The sequence below is a fragment of the Onthophagus taurus genome, chromosome 7 (assembly GCF_036711975.1).
Source record: "Onthophagus taurus isolate NC chromosome 7, IU_Otau_3.0, whole genome shotgun sequence".
In the NCBI taxonomy this organism is placed as follows: Eukaryota; Metazoa; Arthropoda; class Insecta; order Coleoptera; family Scarabaeidae; genus Onthophagus; species Onthophagus taurus.
The window spans coordinates 4,265,288-4,293,008 of record NC_091972.1 but is presented as its reverse complement, the minus strand read 5'-3'; the positions used below and the strand labels follow the sequence as shown (position 1 = coordinate 4,293,008).

General features: G+C 32.0%; 1 protein-coding gene and 1 long non-coding RNA gene across 2 annotated transcripts in view; one reads left to right on the top strand and one right to left on the bottom strand.

Moving 5' to 3' along the window:
* Nucleotides 1-27,721, bottom strand: part of LOC111417571 (uncharacterized) — a 44,644-nt gene that overhangs the window by 10,151 nt on the left and 6,772 nt on the right. The gene's annotated exons all lie outside the window — the stretch shown is intronic.
* Nucleotides 11,213-26,819, top strand: LOC111417566 (uncharacterized). The gene is made up of 3 exons (XM_023049887.2): nt 11,213-11,498; nt 11,551-15,277; nt 24,706-26,819. Exons 1-3 carry the CDS (start codon nt 11,222-11,224, stop codon nt 26,762-26,764), a joined length of 6,063 nt encoding a protein of 2,020 aa, XP_022905655.2. The 5' UTR covers nt 11,213-11,221; the 3' UTR covers nt 26,765-26,819.

The window sequence follows — 27,721 nt, the reverse complement described above, 5'->3', positions numbered from 1 at the left end:
TGTACACCAAAATTTAACATTAACTAACCAAAAATCTAAAAACTTTAAATGAACGTTGTTCTTTAATTGTGCGTTCTACGTAGGTTACTAACGTGTTCTGCATGTTCGAGAGGTACAAGGTCATGTCTATAAATATATATGAACTTAAATTTATTGATATGGAGAGGGAAAGAAAGTTAAATATAAAATAATTAAGTTTTAAAATAATAAGTTTTTTTAATACATACAAATATTAAATTCACCCTGGAAATTGAAAGAAACAAACAAATAAACTTCCTTGACATTGCACTTAAGAATGATCAAAAACAAATATTATTTAATATATACAGAAAACCAACCCAGACTGAAACAATTATACCCCACGATTCTTTCCACTACCATACACATAAAAACTCACACAGCATTCTCAACACATCTTAACGAAGAAAACTTAAATAAGGAAATTAAGATAATAAAAAACATAGCAAACAACAATGGCTACCCATCACAACACATAGACAAGATGATTAAGAAATATAAAATAAAACAATATCTGAAAAACTCAACAACTTTGAATGATAAAAAAGATAAACAGAACACTCAATTCCGATCATTGCCGTATGTTGGAAATATAGCACTCAAAATTAGTAACATTTTCAATAAAAACAACATAAAAATTTCCTTCAAATCACACAATAACATAAAAAATATACTAAACAACACCAAAGGAAAAACTGACATTAGATAAAAACGTAATCTACCTTTTGGATTGCAATACATGCGGAGCCTTTTATGTGGGAGAAACTGGAAGAAATATACGAACTCAAATGCAAGAACATTTACGAAACAATGAGTCAAACTTTGGAAAACATATAATTAAAAACAACCATGAATTCAACAAGGAAAATAACATCAAATTACTACATAATATGGAAAAAGGCCATAAAATGCTTATACAGGGTCATCCACGACGAACGTTCATTAGAACTTTACAGAGTTCTGGCCAAACCAAAAATTTAAAAATTCAGATTTAAGTATTATTAATTGCGTTCTCTTCGACTAAAATATTTTCAGATTTCTAGCACTTCCGGTTATACCGGAATAACTTTACTATTTGCAATTTGATTCGGCCGTTCTCGAGTTATTCGAATTTTTCTAGAAAAATCTGCTCCACCAGACATTTTATCAAAAAATCCTCTGATTTTTGGGATATCAATTTAGGATTCAGAACATGCGTAAGCAACATGATGAAGTATGTTTTGGTGCCGAGTACGGCTGTCTAGAATGTTCGGTCACTTTACTATGACACGTTAACTTTTCGAAATTTGGAAATACCATAACTTCATTTTTTTAAATGGCACCCCCCATATTTTATTACTTAGTCGTCTTCGGTGTCTCATTTTACATCCTTTATATCCCATATGTTCTATACCTATCATTTATAGTTTGGGAGATAATTAGGGTTTTTTGAAAAATGCGCACGTATCATATCGATATTTAACCTAGTGTGCCATAAATACCTAGTGTGACCTAGAGTATAACCATATGAAGTGGCTTTTTGAAAATTTGCAGACTTCTGATGTTTGATGCCAGCTTTTTAGTAAAATATTTTCAGGTTCCGGGTACTTGCGGTTACACCGGAAGAGGTGACAATTTTCATATTTCAAATGGAACACCCTGTATTTCATTACATTTTTGACCTTTTTGTTCAACTTTAGGCCACTTGTATGTTGCAGCCGACACGTACGCAATTATTTGGTTGCACTCTCCATAAATTATTATGACATTCAAATAATCCTCATTACTAAATTCCAAACGTGGTATTTCTTGAGAACAAATCACTACAAAAGGTAACCTAGTCATCACACCAACAGAAATAAACCATAGCTTTAGCAAATGTCAAACTGTTTACTCTTTCCTTACTGATCCTCTGATAATACATAACCCCAACAACATTCCCAACACAAATTCTTTTTTCCGACGGTCAAAGTAGATGATTTATAAATTATAAAAAGCAACGTTGTAGTTGACATTTTTGATTGAAAAATGTTATAAAACTCAGGTGTTCTATTTGAAATATAAAAATTGTCACCTTTTCCGGTGTAACCACAAGTACCCGGAACCTGAAAATACTTTAGTTAAAAAGTTGGCATCAAACATCACAAGTCTGCAAATTTTCAAACCTCCACTTCATTCGGTTATTCACTAGGTCGCACTAGGTCGCATGAATACCTATCATGACACACTAGGTTAATGTCGATATGATGTGTGTGCATTTTTCAAAAAACCCTAATTATCTCCCAAACTATAAATGTTATGTATAGGACATATGGGATATAAAAGATGTAAAATGAGACACCGAAGACGACTAAGTAATAAAATATGGAGGGTGCCATTTAAAGAAATGAAGTTATGGTACTTCCAAGTTTCGAAACGGTAATGTGCCATAGTAAAGTGACCAAGCGTTCTAGACAGCCATACTCGGCACCAAAACATACTCCATCATGTTGCTTAAGCATGTTCTGAATCCTAAATTGATATCCCAAATACTCGATATTTCTCTGATTTTTTGAACAAATGTTTGCTGGAGCAGATTTTTCTGGAAAAATTCGAATAACTCGAGAACGGCCGAATCAAATTGCAAAAAGTAAAGTTATTCATAAACCTTGAAAACAGACAAATCCAAATATGTAAAAATATACAGGGTGTTCCATTTAAAAAAATAAAGTACGTGGCGACTTCCGGTATAATCGGAAGTGTTAGATATCTGAAAATATTTTAGTCGAACAGGACGCAATTGATAATACTTAAACCTGAATTTTCAAATTTTTATTTTGGCCAGAACCTTGTAAAGTTCTAATGGACGGTCGTCGTGGATGACCCTGTATATGAAACCTACGAAATTGAAAGAATGAAACACAAGAAAAATAACCTAGAAAACCTGAATGACAAAACGAAATTAAATTCCTAAATCTAGTACTTACACCACTCAATCATAGGTGGCGCCATTGTATCTAAATTTTTCTATTTAATTGTCTAAAAATCCCTACATCTCTAGTTACTTTTAATACCAACCTAATTTTTTTTCCCCCAAACTTTGGTTGGTATCCCCCCCTATACCTAGTACATTGAGGCGTGACGTCACCGCAGAATTGGCAGGATTAACTTCCGCTCTAGAACCGGCATTCTTACACTACTCAACTCAAACAAAGACCACTATACAAAAACTTGAACTTATTTGTTTTTTTTTAATATTTTTACAGTTTTAGATATAATTCATTTTATTGTTTTTTGTTATTAAATTTTGGAATTGTAATGTTTCCTATTTTCGACGCCACCTTTTGTTATTTTTCAGAAATAAAGATAGATTTTTTTCCCTTCCTTGTTCCTTTGGTTCCTTACATGTAAATCTGGTTTTTTCAACTTTTAACGTGTCTCATGCCGAACTTTATAATTTGGACGTTTATAATTTTGAATTGTAGTTTAACGTTATTTTGTGCTTAATTTTTGTAACTTTGATAATGAATTTGTTTATTATCATATTTTTGAGTATTGAAGTGTTAAACCCAGTATCCAGGCTTACGTTATGTATTTGGCTTTTTATTGCTTCCATTTGTATTATTCAATTTTTAATTTTTTTCTTAAAATGTAAGTCTTTTAATTCCCTTGTATAGCCGATTCCCAAGAATTCCACATTTACTATTTTCCAAAAAAGTTTAATTCTAAAATGTTTCCAATAAACTTGATTGTTAAAATACTTAATTTTGTTTCCGTTCGAGGATGATAAATAAGAACGTTTACGGGAAACAAACAAATCCAATAACGTTGGACAATCGCGTAGCGAGCCGCGGGATCTAATTAAATTAATTGGCACCATTTACATCCGGCGAAGCGCGATTTTGACAGAAGGGTACGGCGCGGGATCGTAATGAAAAGCACACAATTATAAAAGTCAAGGACGTCGGGAAACTGGGCGAACTAAACGGAAGAAATTAATTCTTTTGTATAGAAAACCGGTTCTTAACCATTTTCACTATTACAAAGGATGCTTCATCACTTTTAAATTTAATAACTTCATCATTATCAAGATTATACACTTAACATTTTAAATCTTAAATAGAAATGTATTAAAAGGTTCCACCGTCCGAAGATAGAGAGAGAAAGAGATTATCTTTTACGATTCGGCAATAAAACCTGAAACGGTTTATAGTCCGTTTCCATTACAAACATCGAATAGAACATATTCCTCAGTACGCGAATGTCATTTTGTGATGAAATTCCTACAAGAAACCACAAGAGCAAACGGGCGCGTCTCTTCTTAAGTGTTAAGCTCGAAGTAGAGAACGAAACGGTGTCGCGTCTACTACAGTGGAAGAGGAGGAATTCAAAGAGCAGATCGTCGTTGCGTTTGCAGAGCGAGCGTCAATCAAAAGGGGCGCTCGGTCACGTCTGGCAACTTGGCGTCTCTTTACTTCCACCTTCTTCCGTCGAAGACGCTCACATATACACACACGACCGCGTACGTTCTCTTAAAGGAAGGATTCAACTAAAACTCCCTCTTAGATTTATGTCTCTTTTTATTACAACTAAGACTTAGGACACAATTTTATGATCTTCGTCTCCTTTCTAACATTAACCAATAGTCAGCACTCAAAACGTCTTATTTTAACTGAATTTCGTTACGATAAATTTCGGATTTGTAGTTATCTTTTCATTCGAACAGAAACAGATAACGTTCTGAATAGTGCCTGGTGGATTTTCAAAGGGAGTCGATTTTTCTCCGTTTACGAATTGTGAAACACCGAAAACCATTTTTCATACTTTTATGTGTTCTATTTGAAAGCGATACATCGACGACAAAGTTTCGATTTTAATGGACACGTCGGAAATGAATAGATCTTTTGCGTTATTACCTTCGTCTTATCGAATTCAAACCAAACCAAAATAAAAAAAGAGAAAGAAAACGTTTTCCTTCAAAATACTTATTCGCTGGTAGTTGGAGCACGCACACAATGTGCAAAGAAGAAGTGGTTGGTGACGACGACGACGATGCCTGAGAATGGCGTTTGTAGATTTCGTAGTACATGACAAATGCTGTCGGCATCCGAAGATTTCTGATTCTGAAATATGCAGATAAGTCGTTGCTGAGGGCGGTGGTTGCGCCAGAAAATATGATTCGAATCGCAAACTAGGGGGGAGGCGTTTCGAAAGCAAATAACGGAAGGAATTGTCGCCGCCACTTCACGGCGTCACGCTCCAATATGGTTATCTCAGAGTGTGGATTGGGTTCTTAGTGCGACTGATTTATTTGCGATCTGTTGAACAAACAATTTCTATACATGTTCGATTTTTTATTTCCACACTAAAAATTTGTTCAAATAATGCTTTTCAAAGCAAGAATTTTTTTTCGATCAGTTTTAATTTTTATAATAGTTGTTTTGTGTTCAGTCCCATTGTGTAAGATTTCTGGAAAATGTTATAAAACGGGGCGGTTAAATTAATACTACGTAAATCCTGCGGCATATTTCCCGATAAAAAATAACTTGCATTTTTGGCGTTCGATTATTTTTTTTAGTCTTCAGTGTTGGAGTGTCGAATATAATAAAATACCTGAATTCTTTTTATGCAGAATGAATGGGAAAGGTTTTATGATTTATCGAAGCAAGAATTCATCGTCTATTTTATGACTAAAATAGTCCTAAAAACGAGAAAGAGAAAAATAGGAGAGGAACATCTTTAAATATCTGCATCATTTTATATAGTCAGGGTTGAGTTAAAATATTAATTAGTTGATTCTTTGAAAAAATTTTCCGTTGAGGTTTTAGGAAAATATTTACTTGATTTGCTTATGATTCAACATTGAGACAATAAATATTCTTGGTTTGCATATAAGATTGAATTGAATTGAACATTTTGAAATATTATTATCTTTTAGAATGACTTAGTTCATTTTGCAAAACAATTAAATGGGTTTCAGACATTCTTTGATTACTCTACTACCTGTAGAGACCTACATATTATTGGCTGAAGACTAAGTACTACTTGCAAAGGACTGGATTTTGCTAATGGAATGCTTGCTCAAGAGTACTTACTGTTTACAGACAAGATTATACGGTTTTCTGCATGTTTTGGTACATTTCTCAATATGGGAGAAACTATAATAACTAGGTATAGGAATATTTATAGATAAATTGTAGAGAATTAAATTTCAGAAACAGTAATTCAATTTTTGATCATCCTGTATAAAATACTCTGATACAACAAATGACAATGTATTTGACAGCATCTGAAGAGTAATGGTGCCAATGTAGATCTTTTTGAATGAACGCTTGCTGAGATATGGGGTTTTAAAGACCATGGTGAAATTTACCAAAAAAAGATTAAAACCAAAATAACTCGAAAACGAAAAACGCTAGGTACCAATAACTTTTATGAAAGTCTACCTATTTTTTACGTACAATAAAACGGTGTAATAAAAACTATAGCATTCCATTTAAAATAACGAAGTTATGGTCTACTTCCGGTAGAGCGGAAGTGGCGGCCGTCTTAAAAATATGTTACATCGAAAGTTCCGAATGAACAACCCATGTTACCAAAATTTCAAATCTCTACGAATAGTGGAACCTGAAAAAGTTGTAACGAACCAGTTACGTGGGACACCCTGTATACTGTCAATGAGGAACTAGATACTGCTAATGTAGGATTATATACTACTCCTAGCGGGCTAATAACTACTTGCAGAATACTAGTAATAATAATACATTTATTGCCAATCAACATAATATGACTGGATATTGTTGGTAGAAAATTAGATACTACTCATGCAAGACGAAATGTTACTGCTTTCAGATGACTACCTATTGCTTACAGTAGACTAAGTATTGCCGCAAAAGACGAAATTCTGCTAGAAAAGACCACATACTGCTGGTACAAGACAAGATACTACCAATGGAAGACTAGATTCCATTTATAGAAAACTAAACACTACTGGCTGAAGACTTAATTAATGCAGACAGAAGGCTAAACATCGCCGGCACAAGATGAGATGCTATCGATGGAAGACTGGATCCTGTTTTTAAAAGGTCTGCTCTTCCATAAACAGGAATGCTGGTGGAATACTGCCTATGGAAGACTAGATACTGCTTGTGCACCCTGTTGACTGAAGACTAAATAATGCAGGTAGAAAACTAGATACTATTGGGGAAAGACCAAACATTTCCTAATGTTTAATAATAAATACTAGATACTGTTGGTTTGGAGACAAGACTACCAATGAAAGACCTGCTTAAAGTAGGCTAGTTACTGTTGGTAGAAGACTAGCTACTACTGGCTGACTGCTAAATAATGCAGACAGAAGACCAGATATCACCGGCACAAGATAAAATACGACCAATGAAAGATCAGATTCTGCTAGTAGAAGATTATACACTACTGTCAGAAGACTAGATATTACAAGCAGAAGCGTATATGATGTAATTCGAAACGTTACCTCAAGAAGCAGAATTTTCTGTTAATTTATTGAAGTCAAACCTTTTTATATATACAGAGTGATTTATTAGCTCACCATCAATCTTTGACATATGATAGCTAAATTTTAATGAACATATGTCCTATATCAAAACACATAAATATTACAAATATTGTTCAAAATAGCCTCCTTATGCTAGAATACATGCTTCACAACGACGAATTAAAAGAGTGCTTCAACCGAATTAAAATGTCTGGTTGATTTCTTATTTCAGTAGCAGCCATTTGTATTCTGTTTAATAACTACTGTTCTCGTGCGTTAATTTCCACTTGATACACAATTTGTTTCATTTGAACCCCATAAGTAGAAATCCAATGGATTAAGGTCGGGAGATCTAGGGGGCCAAGCAAATGAACCATTATTACCAATCCACTTGTTTGGATAATATTATTATAACTACTCTTCCGCGATGAAGTGAGGCACCATCCTGCTGGTACCATATATTTTAATTACATTAAGAGGTACATCTTCTTAAGAGGTATATTAAGAGGTATTTATGTTGTGTGCTATTCTTCGAGTGCTGATGGAAGGATGACAGCATTCTAAGCATTCTAGGTCTAATAGTTTTTATGGACGCTGTGGAAATCTTTCTTCATATTCTCGTACTAATTGTCCAACATTTCCATTGCAAAAACCATACACGGAAATTACATCAGCACACTCTTCAGTGCTATAAGCTTACATTTTGAGTTTCTTCTTGTATGTAATACTAATAATTAAACCTTACAGCAAACTGACATATTACAATGACAACTTTGTTTTTGTTGAATGTTTGATTTTACTGGCTATTAATAAATTCGCTGCAGAAAACTTTAAAGTGTTATAATTTCGTTAAATAATGGAAATAGGTTCATTAACATTTTTTTTTTTTGGTAATTGGATTTGCTATCATATGTCAAAGTTTGATATTGTTTCTATTTAATGCTGTTTACGTCACACATTCGAGGTAAAATCAATATAAGTCCTTTTCCAACACCCGAATTATTTCGGAGCTAACAACAGCAGATTCGCAGTAATTAAGAATGTGACTGTAAGTACAAAGGAATATATTTGGTGGAAATGATCAATATTATCTCATACGACCTTAAATCGTGCATCAATCTACGACATCATTTTTCTACACATACAGGGTGTATCAGGTACGAGTAGAAAAAATTTGAGAGGTTTATAGGCCCCCTTTTTGTGAATAAAAAAATCTTATAACACAATGTCCCATTCTTTGCCATTCTTAAGATGTGATACGATAAAGTTAAGGGTTTGAAAGTTTAAGTACTGCTGTATAAAGAATTACACTAAGCAGGCTTTGCTTATGTATACAGGGTGTATCTGAATGACTACAACAAACTTCAAGGGGTGATTCTTTAGTGGATTTTAAGGGTACTTTGACATATGAACCATGGGCGAATTCGGTTCCCCTAAGGAGCTACACCCCTCTAAAAATGGCGGAAAATTTTGGTTTAACTTTTTTTTCTCAAAAACCATAAATGCTAGAAAAATGAAATTTGGGGAATATGTTTAACTCATAATAGGGCACGTTTTGACCCTATTTGTACTTTCAACCTACTCTTCTAAGTTACTAAATATAACCACCCCCGTTCAATTTTTGTCTAGATTTTTCTTATGACGGTGATAAATACATTGGAAATATTTTATTTAGATAGATGAAAATATTCTAAAACTTTTTTGCCTCTCTGATGTTCTTCGAAAAGTTAATAGTTTCTGAGAAAAAAATTAATTAAGCAAACACTAACTGTTAAGCTGTAGGGTTGTTAATCGAAAGTTGGAATGAATTTTTAATGAAAAAATCTTAGTAGGCTTTGCAATCTTTGTCAGAAATATTTTTGACGTTTAAATATCAGTGGTTTTCTTACTATTATTATTATTTTATTTAAAATTGTGAAACGTCGAGTGAACGAGCGTAAATGCGATAGAACTTTATTTGAAAAACAATGATAATAGTAAGAAAAACACTGACATTTAAACGTCAAAAATATTTCTGACAAAGATTACAAAGCCTACTAAGATTTTTTCAATAAAAATTCATTCCACCTTTCGATCAACAACCTCGTTGTTTAACGGGCAGTGTTTGCTTTATTATTTTTTTTCTCAAAAATTAGTCGTTTCAGAAACAGTAATTCAATTTTTGATCACCTGTATAAAATACTCTGATACAACAAATGACAATGTATTTGACAGCATCTGAAGAGTAATGGTGCCAGAGTAGGGTCAAAACATGCCCTATTATGAGTTAAACATATTCCCCAAATTTCATTTTCCTAGCGTTTATGGTTTTTGAGAAAAAAAAATTAAACCAAAATTTTCCGCCATTTTTGGAGGGGTGTAGCTCTTGAGGGGAGCCGAAGTCGCCCATGGTTCATATAACAAAGTACCCTTAAAATTCACTAAAGAATCACCCCTTGAAGTTTGTTGCAGTCATTCAGATACACCCTGTATAGCTTTCATTTGATACAGAAAAGTCATTTTTGAGATATTTTTTTAGAGGTTGTTTACTTTATACGAATAAGTTTATCACTTCTGTTTTATCACGTTTTAATGTGAAAATTTACAAAAATTTTGGTTTTAATAAATAAACTTGCTTATTGTATTAAAAACAACAAAATTACAAAACTAGACACAAATTACAAATTGCAAAGCAAAGCCTGCGTAGTATAATTAATAACCGGTGGTATTCAAATTTGTGAACCCTATCTTATCATATCTTAAGAAGGACAAAGAATGGGACATTGTGTTATCAGAATTTTTTATTCAGAAAGAGGAGACCTATAATCCCCCAATTTCCTCTTTTTTCTACTCATACCTGATACACCCTGTATAAATAGAATTTAACATCATTATTTATGGGTACACAAATTTCATTTCTGATAAAACAATGATAGCAAAAATTTACTTCTTAACCAAACGGGAATGAAAAATAGAAAAGAAATTTAAAAAATGTGTGTTAAATCCGAAAAAAGGAAAGAAAATTGAAACATAAAATAGTTGTAGTCAGATGATAGCTACTTTCACTAAAATATTGTCTAGTACGGGAGTAAGCGTATTTTTTTTTTAAACTAAGCCAAAATGATCATAAATTGGTTCGGTTGGTGAACGTAGAGAATTTTCGGTAATAATTTATGCGACGGCCTTATCACCGAGTCGCGGACAATATAAATTTCCGAATGAGCCAATATTGTATTCGAGAATGGGGCCGGTTCGGAAGGTGGTCGCGACGGGGCGCTACTATATATCTCATATTTATCGCGGGGGCGCCGAGCCGAGGCTCCATTGTTGCGACTGGTAATAACACTTTCCTCCGAGCTTTGTACATTTTATTGGAGGCTGCGAGTGCCCGCGTACATTGTACCCGACAATGGCGTTACACATTCATAATCTACGGAGCGCGTACGATTCTCAACAGATACGTTCCACTGGCAGTTTGGAGCCGACAGAGGTCTCGACCCCGAACCCCCTCGTTCCACTGGAAAACTGCGCTCCCCTTTCGCTTCAAATTTCCACGGACCGTTGCTTTTGGACGTGTTCATTAAATTAGTTGAGGGGTGTGCTTTTGGTCAAAGTTTTTACTCAAAGCGTTTGAATTAAACAAAGAATTTAACTTGAAACAAAATTTGTATTCTTCTATTACAATTATTACAATCGAAAAATTTCGTTTCTTGGTAATCATATAAAAAAGTGACATAAATTTTAAAACTAAAAATGTCAGATACAACTCCACCGATAATACCAAAAAATGATCGCAAGAGAAACACTCATTACGTGAATGACCAATTTTGGAAAAGGGAACCAATATCTTTAACAAGAGAACAATTGGGGACTAATTATGGCTGGAAAACTTTGTTAATTTTACAATTTCAATATCAATTTCAAATAATCGTTTTGGGAGGAATTTCTTTTAGTGCTGTTGTTGTTTTGAAAGATTTATCGTTCGCTGTATCGAATACTAAAGAATTACCGGAACTTTATGAAGCTAAAGGTAAATAATTTTCATTTGTTAAATCATATTTGTCATTATTTATTTCTTATAGTGGCAGCTACTATATATATTTTCGATGTTGTTTACGCATTGGATATTCTCCTCATGATAATTTACAAGAATATAACATGGCACGAAATTGATTATTTATACAGTGAAAGACCCGGATACATAGTAATATTAGAATTTTTATCGGTTTTACCGTACGAGATTCAATTGACCCCCGATAACCCCGTTTTTCATTATATGAGAGCCCGATATGTTTTAAGAGTGGTCAGGATTGTATATATATCAAAATTAACATCGAAAATGTCGATGGAAAATACCGGGTTAAAACTCTTCATTAATTTTTCAAATCGCATCTTTGTATTAACGTTCATTTTTACTTTTATCGTCGCGGTTTCTTACTCGATGACCGAAAAAGTACATCTAACAACCGAAATTTTTCACAACATCATGATTGTAACCTCATCAAGAGTTACAAATAAAGGATTTGGCGAAGCGACGAATCTAAAAACAAGCATTCATTATTACGAGTACACAATTTTAACTTACATCCATTTGATATCATTTATAATCGTTTCATATCAAGTGTGTTATTATGCGTGCATTTTGGTGCCGGGGATGAAACACGCTTCTAAGTTTGCCCATAGATTCGAAGAGATTAATTTGATTTTAAAACGATGGAAAAACGATGTTGATATGAAAAATTTTCATTTATCTTTCAAGAAAACAGTTTTGAACTATTTTAGAATGTCGTGGCAAAAAAATAAGCGACAATTCCACAGATATGTCCCCAGCGAGATAGTTCCTGATATAATCGTTAAAGAAATTGCGTTAGATGTTACTTGGGATGCCTTCAAACATTCGCATTTATTTAAAAACGTTAGCGTATCGTTTTTGAGGAGTTTATCGGTGTTTATGCAACGAAATGTTTATTACCCGGGGGAAATTGTGATAAAAAAGAACATGATGAAATCATCGATGGTTTATGTTATTTCGGGGATTATACAAATACTTTCGGAGGAGAATGGAGAGACTCCTATAATGTCTTTATCGGGGGGTAGTTGTATTGGGGAGTCTTCCTTGTTTATTGATTACCCATCGACTTGTACGGTTGTTGCAAAAAGTTGCACTGAAGTGTATACTTTGAAACGAAAAAATGTTATTAGCATTTGTAAATTTTACCCGGATATTTACAGACAATTAACGAAGAAGATTACGAGACGATATAAGAAAGCGAAATTGTATCAACGCGCTTTTCAAATTTTAAAAAGGAAATATCAATTGATTGACGATATTGATTTTCTCCCGATATATTACGTGATTAAGACTTTGAGAGGTTTCGGTAAAACCGATCGAATTATTAATAGGGAACACCAAAGATTATCGAGCATTTTGGATGATTTCGTTTTTTGCGCTGATTATTTAGATTTGTTGGTTCTCCCTGATGAATTGCATTTGGTTTCTGATACTGTTTTCGTCAGCGAAACTTTTCCTTTTATATTTCAACCAAACTCGGTGTTTATTGAAATGTGGAATTTCATCGTTGGATTCATCGCTTGTATTATGGTGATATTGTATCCTTTGGCTGTGTGTTCAATCGCGGGAGAAAAATTCACCCGATATGTAATGTTGATTATTTTAATAATTTCTTTTATTTGGATTATCGATGCTTACATAAGAGTTTCGACGGCCGTTAACACAAAGCATGCTTTTCACACTAAAATGTCGGATATCTTTTATTACAGATTGAGCACGATGGGTTTTTTGGTTGATATACTTTGTTGTATACCCGTTGGGCCCGTTTTATACATAATCAACACGACGATGTCAACGCATACCTTATTATTACTAGAAATTCATAAACTCTTAAAAGTTTATCGAATCAACGACGCCGTTCAAAAATTAACCGAATTAAACACCAAAAAAATGATGATTATAACGTATTTAAAAATCTTATCAATACTATTTTTATTATTTTATTACAGTACTTGCATCTTTTATTTACTCGTATGCCAAAAAGATTGCAACAAAACATTTCTCGGGTATTTAGAAAGTTTCTACGAGATTGAACAAACGAACGCGCCCGAAAGATTCATATTATTATACACTTTGGCAAGTTATTTTGTGAGCGACACCTCGGTATTTTCATTTATGGATGTACTACCATATAACCATTTCTTTATAGTCCTCTTTATGCAAATCTTTTATTGTTGCATTTATATATACGCCCAATCGATCGTGATAGCGGCCGAAGTTTCAACGTCCCAGGAAACGTTTGAATTTAAAGAATACATGTCTAACGTTGACGTAATGTTTGCGAAGGTTAAATTCCCCGAAGAAACAAACAAGAAAGTTTTTAAATACTTAAAAAAACAATATTATTTAGATAAAGGAGTTTCGTTTCTTTACGACGACGCCGTATGCAAAGAGATGACCAAAAACCTACATATTTTATACAAATACATCATGTTTGGAAAACACGTTAACGACATCTTGATTTTTTCCGACTTACAAAACAATTTATTAATGGAAATTGCTCGAAGAAGTGACATAAATACATATTTATCTGGTGAAGTTATTTGTTACGCGGGGGAAGTTTGCAAATATATGTATTTTATTATTTGCGGTTTTTGTAAAGTGATTTATAGAAACGGCGTGGAAAAAGTAATCACCGTAAAAGATTCGATTTCGTCTTTTGAGCTATGCATGGAGATACCTCACATAAACACGGTTATTGCGTGTACAGATTGTAAATTATTAGCATTAAATTCGAAAGAATTTTCGTACGTTTTAAAATGGCATCCAGAATTAAAACGGGAATTTGATGAAATGCGAAATCAAACGGATACAATTGCGATTAACAGATTATTAGCGGAAGAGGTTAAAAGAATTCCACCGAAACCCGTTTATAAGAAAAAATCATTTAAATATTTTAAATTCACAAAAAAGAAATCTGATAATATGGATTTTCACGTTGGTTTTCCAAAACTTTGGATTATTTTTAAATATTTATTAATGCGAGCGACGATTATTCCCGATTCAAAGTTTTTAATTGCTTTTGAATTGTTTCGCGGAATTTTTGCGTTCTTTTCAAACGCTTTAAGTGCTACTGCTGTTTTTTATCAAACATCTGCTATATTTTACAGTTTAATTGCGTTAGATATTATTTCATGGATCGATATTTATGTTATGCATCATGTTTGTTATTATAACGCTAACGGTCTTTTAGTTTTCCATCCCTTGTCAACAGCTAAATATTATTGGAAAAACCGATTTATGTTTGATTTTATTGCATGTCTCCCCATCGATTATCTCTTTTTAGATCATTATCTTTACATTTATTTGCGCCTCAACAGATTTTTACAACTCTATCGGGTCTTGATGGTATTAAAACATTTAGATTTACGACAATTATCGAACACACATTTTTTTGACATAATGAAATATCTTCCTTTGGCGATATTGTCTATTTATTATTTGAGCTCGGTGATTTTAATAAGTACATGTATGACCCCGAAATTTCAACTAAAAAATTCCGTTGAATGCGCAACGGGGTACTTTGTCACGAAAAGAATGCCTAATGCTACGTACGCTCCGTCAAATGCCCTTGTTGCTAATTTTCTATTAACAGTTATGTCGTTTGCTATGATTAATACCACGAAAATTCGATTGGAACAAGTGAAAGAAATGATAATGTACTCATTTGTTGTGTTAATTGGAACGGGATTTTCTATATGGTTAACAGCAAAAGTTGTTGCTGGAAATTTTTTTAGGTAAATTAATAATGAAGGGGATAAGGGAGAAACGATTTAAGTTATTTTAACCCTTTGTGTCCCGACGGTACTTTAAAGTACCGGTAGTTTTAAACACTTATTTTAAACTGTAGTTATCTATTTGGCGCATTTAGAGCTGTCGGTACTTTCTACTATACAAGTGTATACAAGAAAGAATCTGTATAAAAAACGTCGCAATCCGCACTGTAGGATTTTTAGGTACACTTTAAACTTATTCATCCAGATGTGAGGTTAGAAGTTTAGTGAAAAGTGGTGCTGTTGAATTTTGTTGTTCAAAAAGGTATTTCTTTGATAAATGGTTATTAGGTGTGATTATTACAGATCATTTTAAAAAGAAAACATTGAGCTTAAATTTAAAATAGGTCTCACTCCTTAATTTCAATAAAGATGGCTTCCAAGAATTTTTAAATTAGCTTCTCTTTTGACTCTTTTAAACGTGTTGTTTCAACATTTTTTTTTTTAATATTTTTCCAATCCAACCCAACAATTATTATACATCATTTTAAAGAGAAAACTTTGCGCTTTAATTTAAAATAAGTTTCATTCCTTACTTTCAATAAATACGGCTTCCAGGAATTTTTAAATTAGCATCTTTTTTGACACTCTTAGGTTATTCGAAAATGTCAGTTTTGTTTCAACATTTTTTTTCTCTATATTTTTCCAATCCAACCCAACAATTATTATACATAATTTTAAAGAGAAACCTTTGAGCTTTAATTTAAAATAAGTTTCATTCCTTAATTTCAATAAATACGGCTTCCAGGAATTGTTAAATTAGCATCTTTTTTGACACTTTTAGGTTATTCGAAAATGTAAGTTTTGTTTCAACATTCTTTTTCTCTATATTTTTCCAATCCAACCCAACAATTATTATACATCTTTGTAAAGAGAAAGCTTTGAGCTTTAATTTAAAATAAGTTTTATTCCTTAATTTCAATAAATACGGCTTCCAGGAATTGTTAAATTAACATCTTTTTTGACACTTTTAGGTTATTCGAAAATGTAAGTTTTGTTTCAACATTTTTTTTCTCTATATTTTTCCAATCCAACCCAACAATTATTATACATCACTGTAAAGAGAAAGCTTTGAGCTTTAATTTAAAATAAGTTTTATTCCTTAATTTCGATAAATACGGCTTCCAGGAATTTTTAAATTAGCATCTTTTTTGACACTTTTCGGTTATTCGAAAATGTCAGTTTTGTTTCAACATGTTTTTTGTCAATATTTTTCCAATCCAACCCAACAATTATTATACATAATTTTAAAAAGAAAGCTTTGAGCTTTAATTTAAAATAAGTCTCATTCCTTAATTTCAATAAATACGGCTTCCAGGAATTTTTAAATTAGCATCTTTTTTGACACTCTTAGGTTATTCGAAAATGTAAGTTTTGTTTCAACATTTTTTTTCTCTATATTTTTCCAATCCAACCCAACAATTATTATACATAATTTTAAAGAGAAACCTTTGAGCTTTAATTTAAAATAAGTTTCATTCCTTAATTTCAATAAATACGGCTTCCAGGAATTGTTAAATTAGCATCTTTTTTGACACTTTTAGGTTATTCGAAAATGTAAGTTTTGTTTCAACATTTTTTTTCTCTATATTTTTCCAATCCAACCCAACAATTATTATACATCATTGTAAAGAGAAAGCTTTGAGCTTTAATTTAAAATAAGTTTTATTCCTTAATTTCGATAAATACGGCTTCCAGGAATTTTTAAATTAGCATCTTTTTTGACACTTTTCGGTTATTCGAAAATGTCAGTTTTGTTTCAACATGTTTTTTGTCAATATTTTTCCAATCCAACCCAACAATTATTATACATAATTTTAAAAAGAAAGCTTTGAGCTTTAATTTAAAATAAGTCTCATTCCTTAATTTCAATAAATACGGCTTCCAGGAATTTTTAAATTAGCATCTTTTTTGACACTCTTAGGTTATTCGAAAATGTAAGTTTTGTTTCAACATTTTTTTTCTCTATATTTTTCCAATCCAACCCAACAATTATTATACATAATTTTAAAGAGAAACCTTTGAGCTTTAATTTAAAATAAGTTTCATTCCTTAATTTCAATAAATACGGCTTCCAGGAATTGTTAAATTAGCATCTTTTTTGACACTTTTAGGTTATTCGAAAATGTAAGTTTTGTTTCAACATTTTTTTTCTCTATATTTTTCCAATCCAACCCAACAATTATTATACATCATTGTAAAGAGAAAGCTTTGAGCTTTAATTTAAAATAAGTTTTATTCCTTAATTTCGATAAATACGGCTTCCAGGAATTTTTAAATTAGCATCTTTTTTGACACTTTTCGGTTATTCGAAAATGTCAGTTTTGTTTCAACATGTTTTTTGTCAATATTTTTCCAATCCAACCCAACAATTATTATACATAATTTTAAAAAGAAAGCTTTGAGCTTTAATTTAAAATAAGTCTCATTCCTTAATTTCAATAAATACGGCTTCCAGGAATTTTTAAATTAGCATCTTTTTTGACACTCTTAGGTTATTCGAAAATGTAAGTTTTGTTTCAACATTTTTTTTCTCTATATTTTTCCAATCCAACCCAACAATTATTATACATAATTTTAAAGAGAAACCTTTGAGCTTTAATTTAAAATAAGTTTCATTCCTTAATTTCAATAAATACGGTTTCCAGGAATTGTTAAATTAGCATCTTTTTTGACACTTTTAGGTTATTCGAAAATGTAAGTTTTGTTTCAACATTTTTTTTCTCTATATTTTTCCAATCCAACCCAACCATTATTATACATCATTGTAAAGAGAAAGCTTTGAGCTTTAATTTAAAATAAGTTTTATTCCTTAATTTCGATAAATACGGCTTCCAGGAATTTTTAAATTAGCATCTTTTTTGACACTTTTCGGTTATTCGAAAATGTCAGTTTTGTTTCAACATGTTTTTTCTCAATATTTTTCCAATCCAACCCAACAATTATTATACATAATTTTAAAAAGAAAGCTTTGAGCTTTAATTTAAAATAAGTCTCATTCCTTAATTTCAATAAATACGGCTTCCAGGAATTTTTAAATTAGCATCATTTTTGAGTCTTTTAGGTTATACGAAAATGTTAGTTTTAACTCAATACTCTTTTTCTCAATATTTTTCTAATTCAACCCATCGATTATTATACATCGACTTAAACAGAAAGCTTTAAGCTTCAATTTAAAATAAGTTTTATTTCTTAATTTCAATAAACACGGTTTCCAGGAATTTTTGAATTAGCATCTTTTTTGACACTTAGACTATGCGAAAATAGGGGGATTGCATATTTTGCTATTTTATTCCAAAGGCCTTTACTGAGTGTATTTTGATAGCGTTTTAATTCTATCTGATTCTGTCACAAAGTTTCAAAATGTTTGACTTCTTGGGACACAAAGGGTTAAGTCATTAAATTAGGTATAAAAAGTTTTGAGTTTACAACTAATTAGATCTTTTGAATCCACAATGAATGTAATTTGGAGTAAACCAAAAGGGGTTTTGAGGTGAACACAAATCATGTCGAGGAATGAAAAGTTATAATAACAAAAGAATATTCCTACAAGCCCTATGTGGGGGTTTTCTCACATATTATAAAATAATAGAATAATAGTATTTTTTGAAAAAGATTTTGTATTTTGAAAATAAAATAATTGACTTTTTCTTTTGCTGAAGTCTATATAATTAATTAAAAAATGAACTTATACATAGTAACGTAAAAACAGATTTCTTGATTTTTTAAAAAGGTAGTAAGATCAATGTGGCAGGGAATAACAAGTAACCCCTCGAAAACAACAAGTAACGCTATTTGCAACAATGGAAAAAAAATATTTAAATCTTTTAAAGTTGAAAACTCACTCTTTTTTTAAACGGCATATTAGGTGATAAGTTGTAAATTTGATTTGGACTTGGTTCAGGAAGTTTTTTAAAAATAAAAGCAGGTTTTAAGCGAGAAATATTTATTGTTTGGTTTCTATTAAATCGTGAAATGATGAAATTGTTTGAAAATTTTCTAATCACTTTGAATGGTACTTCGTACTTTGGTGATAAATTTGCTCTTTTGTTTTCAACTCGAAGGAACACATAATCGGACAAAAATAATTCTTTATGTACAAATGGTTTCGGAGAACAATAGATTTGAAAAAGTTTCGCGTAAAGAAATTAATGAAGGAAAGTATCAATGGCATTATACGTTTTTGTAAAAAATTCACCTGGAAGATGCAGAGGTTGACCATAAACCAGTTCTGCAGATGTACAGCCAAGATCTTCTTTTAGGGAGGAACGGAGGCCTAAAAGAACTAGTGGAAGTTCGTGTTTCCAACGATCTGTATTACCTCTTGCAATAAGAGCAGTTTTTAAAGATCTGTGAAATCTCTCCAGAATACCGTTGCTTTGGGGATGATAAGTAGATGTATGAATTTGGTTTGAACCGAAAAATTTATTGAATTAATTGCCTTGATCTTGCGTAATAGTATGAGGGATACCAAATCTTGAAAAATAATGAGTGAAAAGAACATTAGCAATCGTGGGTGTCGTTATATTGGAAAGAGGAAAAGCTTCAGTCCATCTTGTAAAGCGCTCAATAACAGTAAGAATAAATGTACTTCCGTCAGATGGAGCAAGAGGCCCAACGAGATCTATATGAATATGTTCGATACGGGCTCTTGGAATATTAAATTCTCCTATAGGCGTTCTAGTATGTTTATTTACTTTAGAAAGTTGACAATCAAAACAACATTGAAAAATCACGCCACACCCTATCAATAGTCTATATAGTGAATCAGGTTTACCTCCCTTGAATTATAGACGAGATATACAATTAGTAAACTACTATCTTAGACCAAATAATCCAATTTACGCGATAATCCAACAACAAACACTTACCTTTAGATTGACAGCTACCAGACCAACTATTGAATTCAAATTTCTCTTAATATACTTTTTGATGTTGTTTTATTTTAATTGTCCTAATCGATTTCGACTACTTGGTCGTCCTCAGAAGACGTCTACATAACGTACAATTAAATTAAAATTAAATAGAATACAATAATACAAATAAACTTACGTCAGAAACGGTACACATAAATTAAAAAATTCTCCAACATGAATATTTTTTAGGTATTATCTGTATTTTCACGTGTTATAACACAGCGCGGTTGGAGGGTTGGAGTTATAGCGAGGTTATGTTAAAGTTGATAAACAGAACTTTGAGAGGTTGACCTTGATAATAATACAATATTAATTCAATGTAAAAAATCACATTTCACACAAACGAACTCAACTATCATCGATTTTAGTTTTTGAATTTCTCGTTTGTAAGATAAGGGTCCTTTAACCCTTTCGTCCCTTTCGTTCCAGGGGTTTTCACACATTTGTGGTACACATATGTACCATCCGGGACGAAAGGGTTAAACATAGATATAGGGGTGTATATTGAGGTGTTATTTGGTCGTTTAAGATCGTTTTGTTTGGGTGTTTATGTATGAACTTATTTATTTCATATAATTCCATAATCTCCATAAAATTTCCCTTATCTAGTCGGTGTAAAATTTTACTATTTTTGTCTTCGTCGAAATCATGGTTTTGGAACATTAGCTGTCTCTCCTATATAGATTGCTCCGCAAGTGTTACAATCTAACTGATATATACCGCTTTTCTGCAAATGATTTGTTTGGTCTTTGTTATTTATTAGAATATTTCTTAGAGTATTTTTTGTTTTAAAAGATAAACATATATCGTATTGTTTAAATACGTTTTTAATTTTGTGGGAAATTTTTCCAGGAAATGATATTGATCTATATGTTGTATCGTTCACTTTTTTGTCATTGGTTAGAGTAGTGATATTATATAAATTGGTTTTGTGTTGTATTTTGTTTATCAGTTTATGTATTCTATGTTGCGGAAAATCATTTTTCATTGCGATCTGCTGTATGATTAGAAGTTCTTTTTCTGTTTCTGCTGCTTTTAGGCTTGAGTTTAATGCTCTCCAAATGTACGCTCTAAAGGCAGCATATTTCTGCGATTCATCGTGGTATGAGTTATAAGGTATAATGCAATCAGTCTGAGTTGGTTTGCAATATATTGAAAATTCCAAATTTTTATTGTTTTTATGTATGGTGAGATCAAGGAAATTTATAGAGCTATTTTCTTCTATTTCTATGGTGAAGTTAAGATTTTTATGTAATTTGTTGATGTAATTATGTAGGTCATTTATATGTTTTTCGTCTTCTATTATTACCAAAATGTCATCAACATATCTTCGCCATAGTTTTATGTATTTTCGGAAAGGATTGCGGTCGCTCATTATTTTTTCAGTTTCGATCTTATTTAGAAAGATGTCACTCAGAATTCCACTCAAAGGAGAACCCATTGGTAATCCATCTTCAAAACCATAAATGGTATTATTGAATTGACAGAAATTCTGTTTAACACATTGTTTAAACAATAATTGTGTATTTTTAATGTCTTCATCATCATTTAATGAGTCTTGAATGATTTCTTTAATTATTTCAGTGGTCTCCAAAACAGGTACATTTGTATACAGGTTAGAGATGTCAAATGAAATTATTTTGTAGTTGTCTTCCATTTTTATGTCCTTAAGTAGCGAAATTAGTTGGTTTCTATTATTTATTGTATATTCTGGTTTGAATTTAATGTCATTTTTAAGGAAATTAACCAACCTTTTAGACAAATTGTAAGTGCTGGAATTAACGCTGCTGATTATAGGTCGAATCGGTTGGCCTTCTTTATGCAATTTCAATAAACTGTATAGTTTAGGGGTTTGAGGGTTCATTGGAAGGTTATATTTATAATTACCTATGATTTTTTTAATTGTGTTTTCACATGTTTTTACTAGTCGTTTAGTTTCTTTGTGGAATGCCTTTGTTCTTAAGTTCTTTAAATTTATTGTCCTGAAGAAATTTTTCTGTTTTATCTATATATTCTTCTTTTCGCATCATTATCATCCCGGCATTTTTATCACCCGGGGTCACAATCAGATTATTGGTTTTTATCTTCTGTCTTATGTCCTTGATTATCTTCATTGTCCTCTTCTCCTCTCTTTCTTCGTTCTTACCGCTATGTCTTCTATTTCTTTCTTCTTTTATAAGTATATGTTGAATGTCTTTCTTTATTTTATTACCTTCTTTGTGTCCTATCACTGCTGCCTGGATTTCTATTGCGGTGTATGGTAGTGTCGTTGTCGTTTTTGGAGCAAATTTCATTCCCTTGTCCAATATTTTTTGTTCTTCTAAGTTAAAATTAACATCAGTTAAATTAGTAAATCCAGGGTAAAAGCTATGTATGTTATTCATTCTCTCTTCCTTTTTTGTTCTTCTTAGTTTTTCTTCTTTAAGTTTCCTTAGTTTTTCGATTTTCTTCATCTTTATCTGTTTCAACAAAATATTATCATGTATCTTTGCTTCTTTTATCATGCATTCTATCTGAATGTAGTGTAAATTATTGTTTAATGTTTGGTAGATGTTATATAACTTTATGTTAAGTAAGTTGATCTTTCTGTAATGATCGTTGATACTCTTCTTAATGTATTTTGTCTTTAACTGTTTTATTTCATCTTCTCGAATGTATCCAGGGTATTTTTTGTTTACAAAAGGTGGAAAAATCTCTTCTTTCAGACAAATTCTAAGAAATTTAATGTGTTGTAGTTGAAGTTTTAGTCTATATGTTGCACGTTTGTAGAGTAGGATGTTTTTGGCCGTATTTGCCGATTGAATATCACGAAATTTCGTGATAGACCAACTATCGTTCGTGCACAAGAATTGATACAATCTTTAGATACGGCATACCTACCAATATTCTGAAGTCTCTCCATGCTTGTTAAATCCCATTGAAGCTAGATTGGACCTCACTAAATTTTCCAAATCAAACGCCCCCCATGCAATGTTTCTTGCTGATTTTCACAACATAGTGCATACTTACCCTGATGCCTTTTGTGTTTACACTGATGGATCAAAAAAAGGAAACGGTGTTGGTAGTGCAATATGGGTCGATAATACAGAACATTCCTGGATGCTTCAACCATGTTCCTCAATATTTCTTGCAGAGTTATATGCAATATTCCAAGCATTATTATACATAAATATGAACCTCAATAATCGCAATTTTGTAATAATAAGTGATTCGCTTAGTAGTATCAAATCCTTACAAAACCTGTACACAAAAGAAGCAATGCTACAACAAATCTTAGGCACACTAGCCAGCATCACAAAACAAAATCATAAAGTAATTTTTATATGGGTGCCAAGTCACGTTGGAATTGGGGAGAATGAACGTGCTGATTGTGCAGCGTCCGAGGCTGCAGATAAAGCACAACTTTTGCAGACATAAAGATATTGCAAAACATGTAAGATCCTTGATTTATAACAACAATGGCAAAATACTCCAAGTTTCTTGAGAAAAATCAAATCCCACGTCTATCGACTAAGTTCCGAAAGGGAATTAAGCAGGTCAGAACAAGTGAAACTAAGTAGATTGCGCATTGGCCATACATCGTTGACCTCCAAATATATGTTAAAAGGGGAGCAGAGACACATGTGTTCAAATTGTAATAGGGAACTCACTTTAGAACACATCATTGTAGAATGTAGATTATATGAACAAACAAGAAATATTTATAATATAACAAGCATACAGTCTGCCTACTATTCGACCAACTTTGAATACTCTTAATATGCTACTATGTGGTCCTGAGTGAAATTATTGTGAGTGCTAATGGCCTATGACGTCGAAGCGCTTTTTTTTTCTTTCTTCAATAATAATAATAATAACAAAAGAATATATTTACACTTGGAAACAATTTGGAACACTTGCTTTGATATCTAGAAAACTAACAATCTTTTACTACAAATTTTTTCACCCCATTATTTATCCCCAAGTTTATGCGTATAGGTTGAGAATCACCCTGTATAAGACATTTCTGTGTATCACAAACAGGAAACGCCTTGTATCTTGTGGAATCTCATCCCAGGCTACACGAGATCTCTCATTCAGAGCATGCCTCGCATAGAATTTATTGACAGAAATTGTTTTTTTTTAAATTTTTATGATTTACTACTGAAATAAATACAAATTATTTGTAAAATTTCAGCTTTGTGACTCTGCTATTTCGTGATATTGTAATTATTTTAGCACGTACTTTATAAAAGTGACAACGTCCTAGAATTACAGAAATTCCACTTTTAACTTCTTAGTATATTCAAGATCCACAGAGGTTCATACTTCAAACGTGTTAAATTTTTAAACTGATATGATTTGGGTTAATTTTACTTAATATTGTTACAAAATGTGATTTTTGACATCAAAAACTTTTCATTATGATTTAAATCGTTTTTACCTTATACTTTCATTATCATAAACAAAAAATATAAATTTTTTTTATATTTATAGAAACAGTGATTTAACATCTTATCAACAAGAAATGAAAAATTTAATAAATTTTTATTCGTTTCGAAAAATTGACAAAAAAATTAAGAGGGAAGTTATAAATCATTTCGAATTTATGTGGGTGAAGAAAAGTGGTAAAAATGTAAACCACGTAATGGATTACTTCAAACCATGCTTTAAAGAAGACGTCCTTTACAGTAAATTTAGTAAATCATTAGCCTCAACGTCCGTTTTTTATAACGCTCCAACATCGTTTTTTAAATGTTTAATAGTTGAGATGAATCACCAAGTTTTTTTGAAAAGAGCAACCATGTATCGGGTTAACGATATTGTAAACGATATTTATTTTATTTTAAATGGAGAGGTGGAAGTTTTGGGTGCGGATCATAACAGATTGAAAGTGTTGAGAGAGGGTAGTATATTTGGTAATTTGGGTAAAGAAACTTATACGAGACAATTATTAATAATGGCCGCAAGAAGTAATTTGGAGGTGTTGATTATTGAAAGTAAAACGTTTCATGAGATTATAAGTAATTATGCTTCGTTGAATGATCACTTTCAAGAATTAACTCTGGTAAACGTAGATTTCTTACAAAATGAGTTCACTTCAATTGAGAGAATACACGAAACAACGTCTACGATTTTGGCAATAAAGAAGAAAAAGTTTTATGATTTTTACTTCACCTGCAGCCCTTTAATAAAAAATTACGAAGCTGTTCACATAGCAAACAATGTTCTTATGATTATTTCTTGTTTAATCGGATTTCATTACGAAGGATATCAAAAAGCTGTTATGGACACTGATTGGTATAAATTAAGTATTCTCCATTTAATGGATCTTTTATTTATAATCAGGATGTTTCTTAAGCTACATACGATCTATATCGATGTGTACGGAATTTCTGTTCGTAATAAAAAGGATATCATCATAAATTACGTTAAACAAGAACCTGGTTTATACTTTGACATCTTGGTGGGTGCCCCATTCGATTTATTCGGATACTGTTTCGTCTGGTCTCAATATTTTCCAATCATATTCAACGCATTAAGACTGGTAAAATTATTAAGAATACATTTAGTTGTAAATATTTTAGACAAAATCCAAGAAAAATTACACATAAACGTAGCATTAATAAGAGTTTTATACATCTTAACTGTAACATCAATTTATGTGCAAATAATGGGAATTTGCTTTTTTTACTCAAGATATTTCACCGTTCCAACGCTCGTACCTCCATTAAACTCGAAATCTATGTTGTATCTAAATTCAATTTTTGTTATTGCTTGCACAACATTCGGAGCACCATTAACAAATCTTGGCATACAATATACTTTCGCGGTATCATTACTTTGCGTGCTTATTACAATATTAGGAAGATTTATAGTAACTCTTTTTATCGCTGAAACTTGCGCTATTTTGGAGGCTATCAATAAAAGTAGGAATTCATACAAAGAATTTGCATTGGACGTCAAAGAATACATGGAAACATACGACGTTTCGATTCCGCTTAATCGTGAAATAATAGTTTACGTTAATTTGCTTTGGTCGAATTATCGTGGAGTTTTAAATCCGCTTTTATTGGAAAAAACTCCTTATTATTTAAAAGAAGCGACTTTAAACGCTATGTTTGGTTATCATCTCCGAAACCATCCGGTGATTAAAAATTTTCATATCGATTTAATAAGACAGATGGCTGCTTGCATGAAAGTAATCATTTTCTTCCCTGGAAATCATGTCGTTTATCAAGGTGATGTCGATCAAACAATGTATTTTTTACACGAAGGGGTCATCGATGCTTTAACCGAAGATTCTTTAGAAAAAGAAACGATTGCGTTAAGTTTAGAATCTGGGGATTCTTTTGGATTAGAACAAGGATTATTTCCTGGTACACCTCACATGTATACTTATAAAGTTCGACAACCCACCGTTTTAATTTCGTTACAAAGAAAATCATGGTTTCATTTATTAAGTTTTTTCCCCGCTTCAGCTGAAATATTAGATTTATATTATACAGATCCTATCGATAGTTACGATGAAAATATTAAAAACTATTTGTATTAAACTTTCCTTTCGTAAAAATTTTTTTGAAAAATAAAAACGGAATATACGAGTATGACCAATTTTTTTATTCCTTTTTTTTGGGGGGGGGGGACAGCCGATATTAATTTGTTTGCATTTAGCGACGACGATATATGTAATGGCGATCGGTGCAAAACAAACGTGGGCACGTGATTTACGATTCGCATTACGGCGCGGAACTATGCTATAGTAAATAATAAATCAGGAGTGGACATTTTTCACACGCACACCGCGCACCGCATTTGCACCCACCGTCCGCGACGCCACTGGTTCGGCAAACAGAAAAAAAAACATAAAATTATGAAAACTACAAATCAAATCGTGAACAAATGCGGCCCGGCTAGAAGTGCTATAAAAGTTGGTAGAGGCGAAGGGGCGCGAATGGGTCGTCCGTTCAATCCGGAAGGACGCTAAAATATTATCAGCGAAACAATGGGGGGGCCGTTTCCTGGTCACTGCTATGCGGTGCAAAGCTACGGCCACTGTTGTAAAACAAATTAAAAATATTACCACAGCGCAGTCAGCTCAACTAGAAATTCAGTCCCGTACTTATATTAATCTCGAAAAGTTTTACTTAATATTAAAACGTATTAATAAAATTAATAATGTTTTTTTAATGGTGATACTTTTCTTGCATTGAGGTCTTATATATAATCTAGAGTGCGTATGCTGTTGTCCCCACCACGCCTAAAATGAAGCCAGAAAGGTCGCCATGTTAGATGTACCAACTTAGCGGGAAATTCGAAATTCTTATATATACTTATGCAAGAATTTACATTATTATAAACTGGAAAGGCAGAATAATAACCAAAACAAAACATTAATATGTATTGATAAATAATTATCAATTATATGATATTTTAAAAGAACTTAATAATTTTTAGCCATGACTCTTATAATTAACAAACTAAGAAGAAAATATTTAAGGAACAGTCCTTA

Bases quoted from the DNA above. Each gene is read 5' to 3' on its own strand.
- LOC111417566 (XM_023049887.2), top strand. From the start codon at position 11,222: ATGTCAGATACAACTCCACCGATAATACCAAAAAATGATCGCAAGAGA. The intron at 11,499-11,550 runs GTAAATAATTTT...TATTTCTTATAG, and splicing joins GGAACTTTATGAAGCTAAAG to TGGCAGCTACTATATATATT. The intron at 15,278-24,705 runs GTAAATTAATAA...TTATATTTATAG, and splicing joins GTTGCTGGAAATTTTTTTAG to AAACAGTGATTTAACATCTT.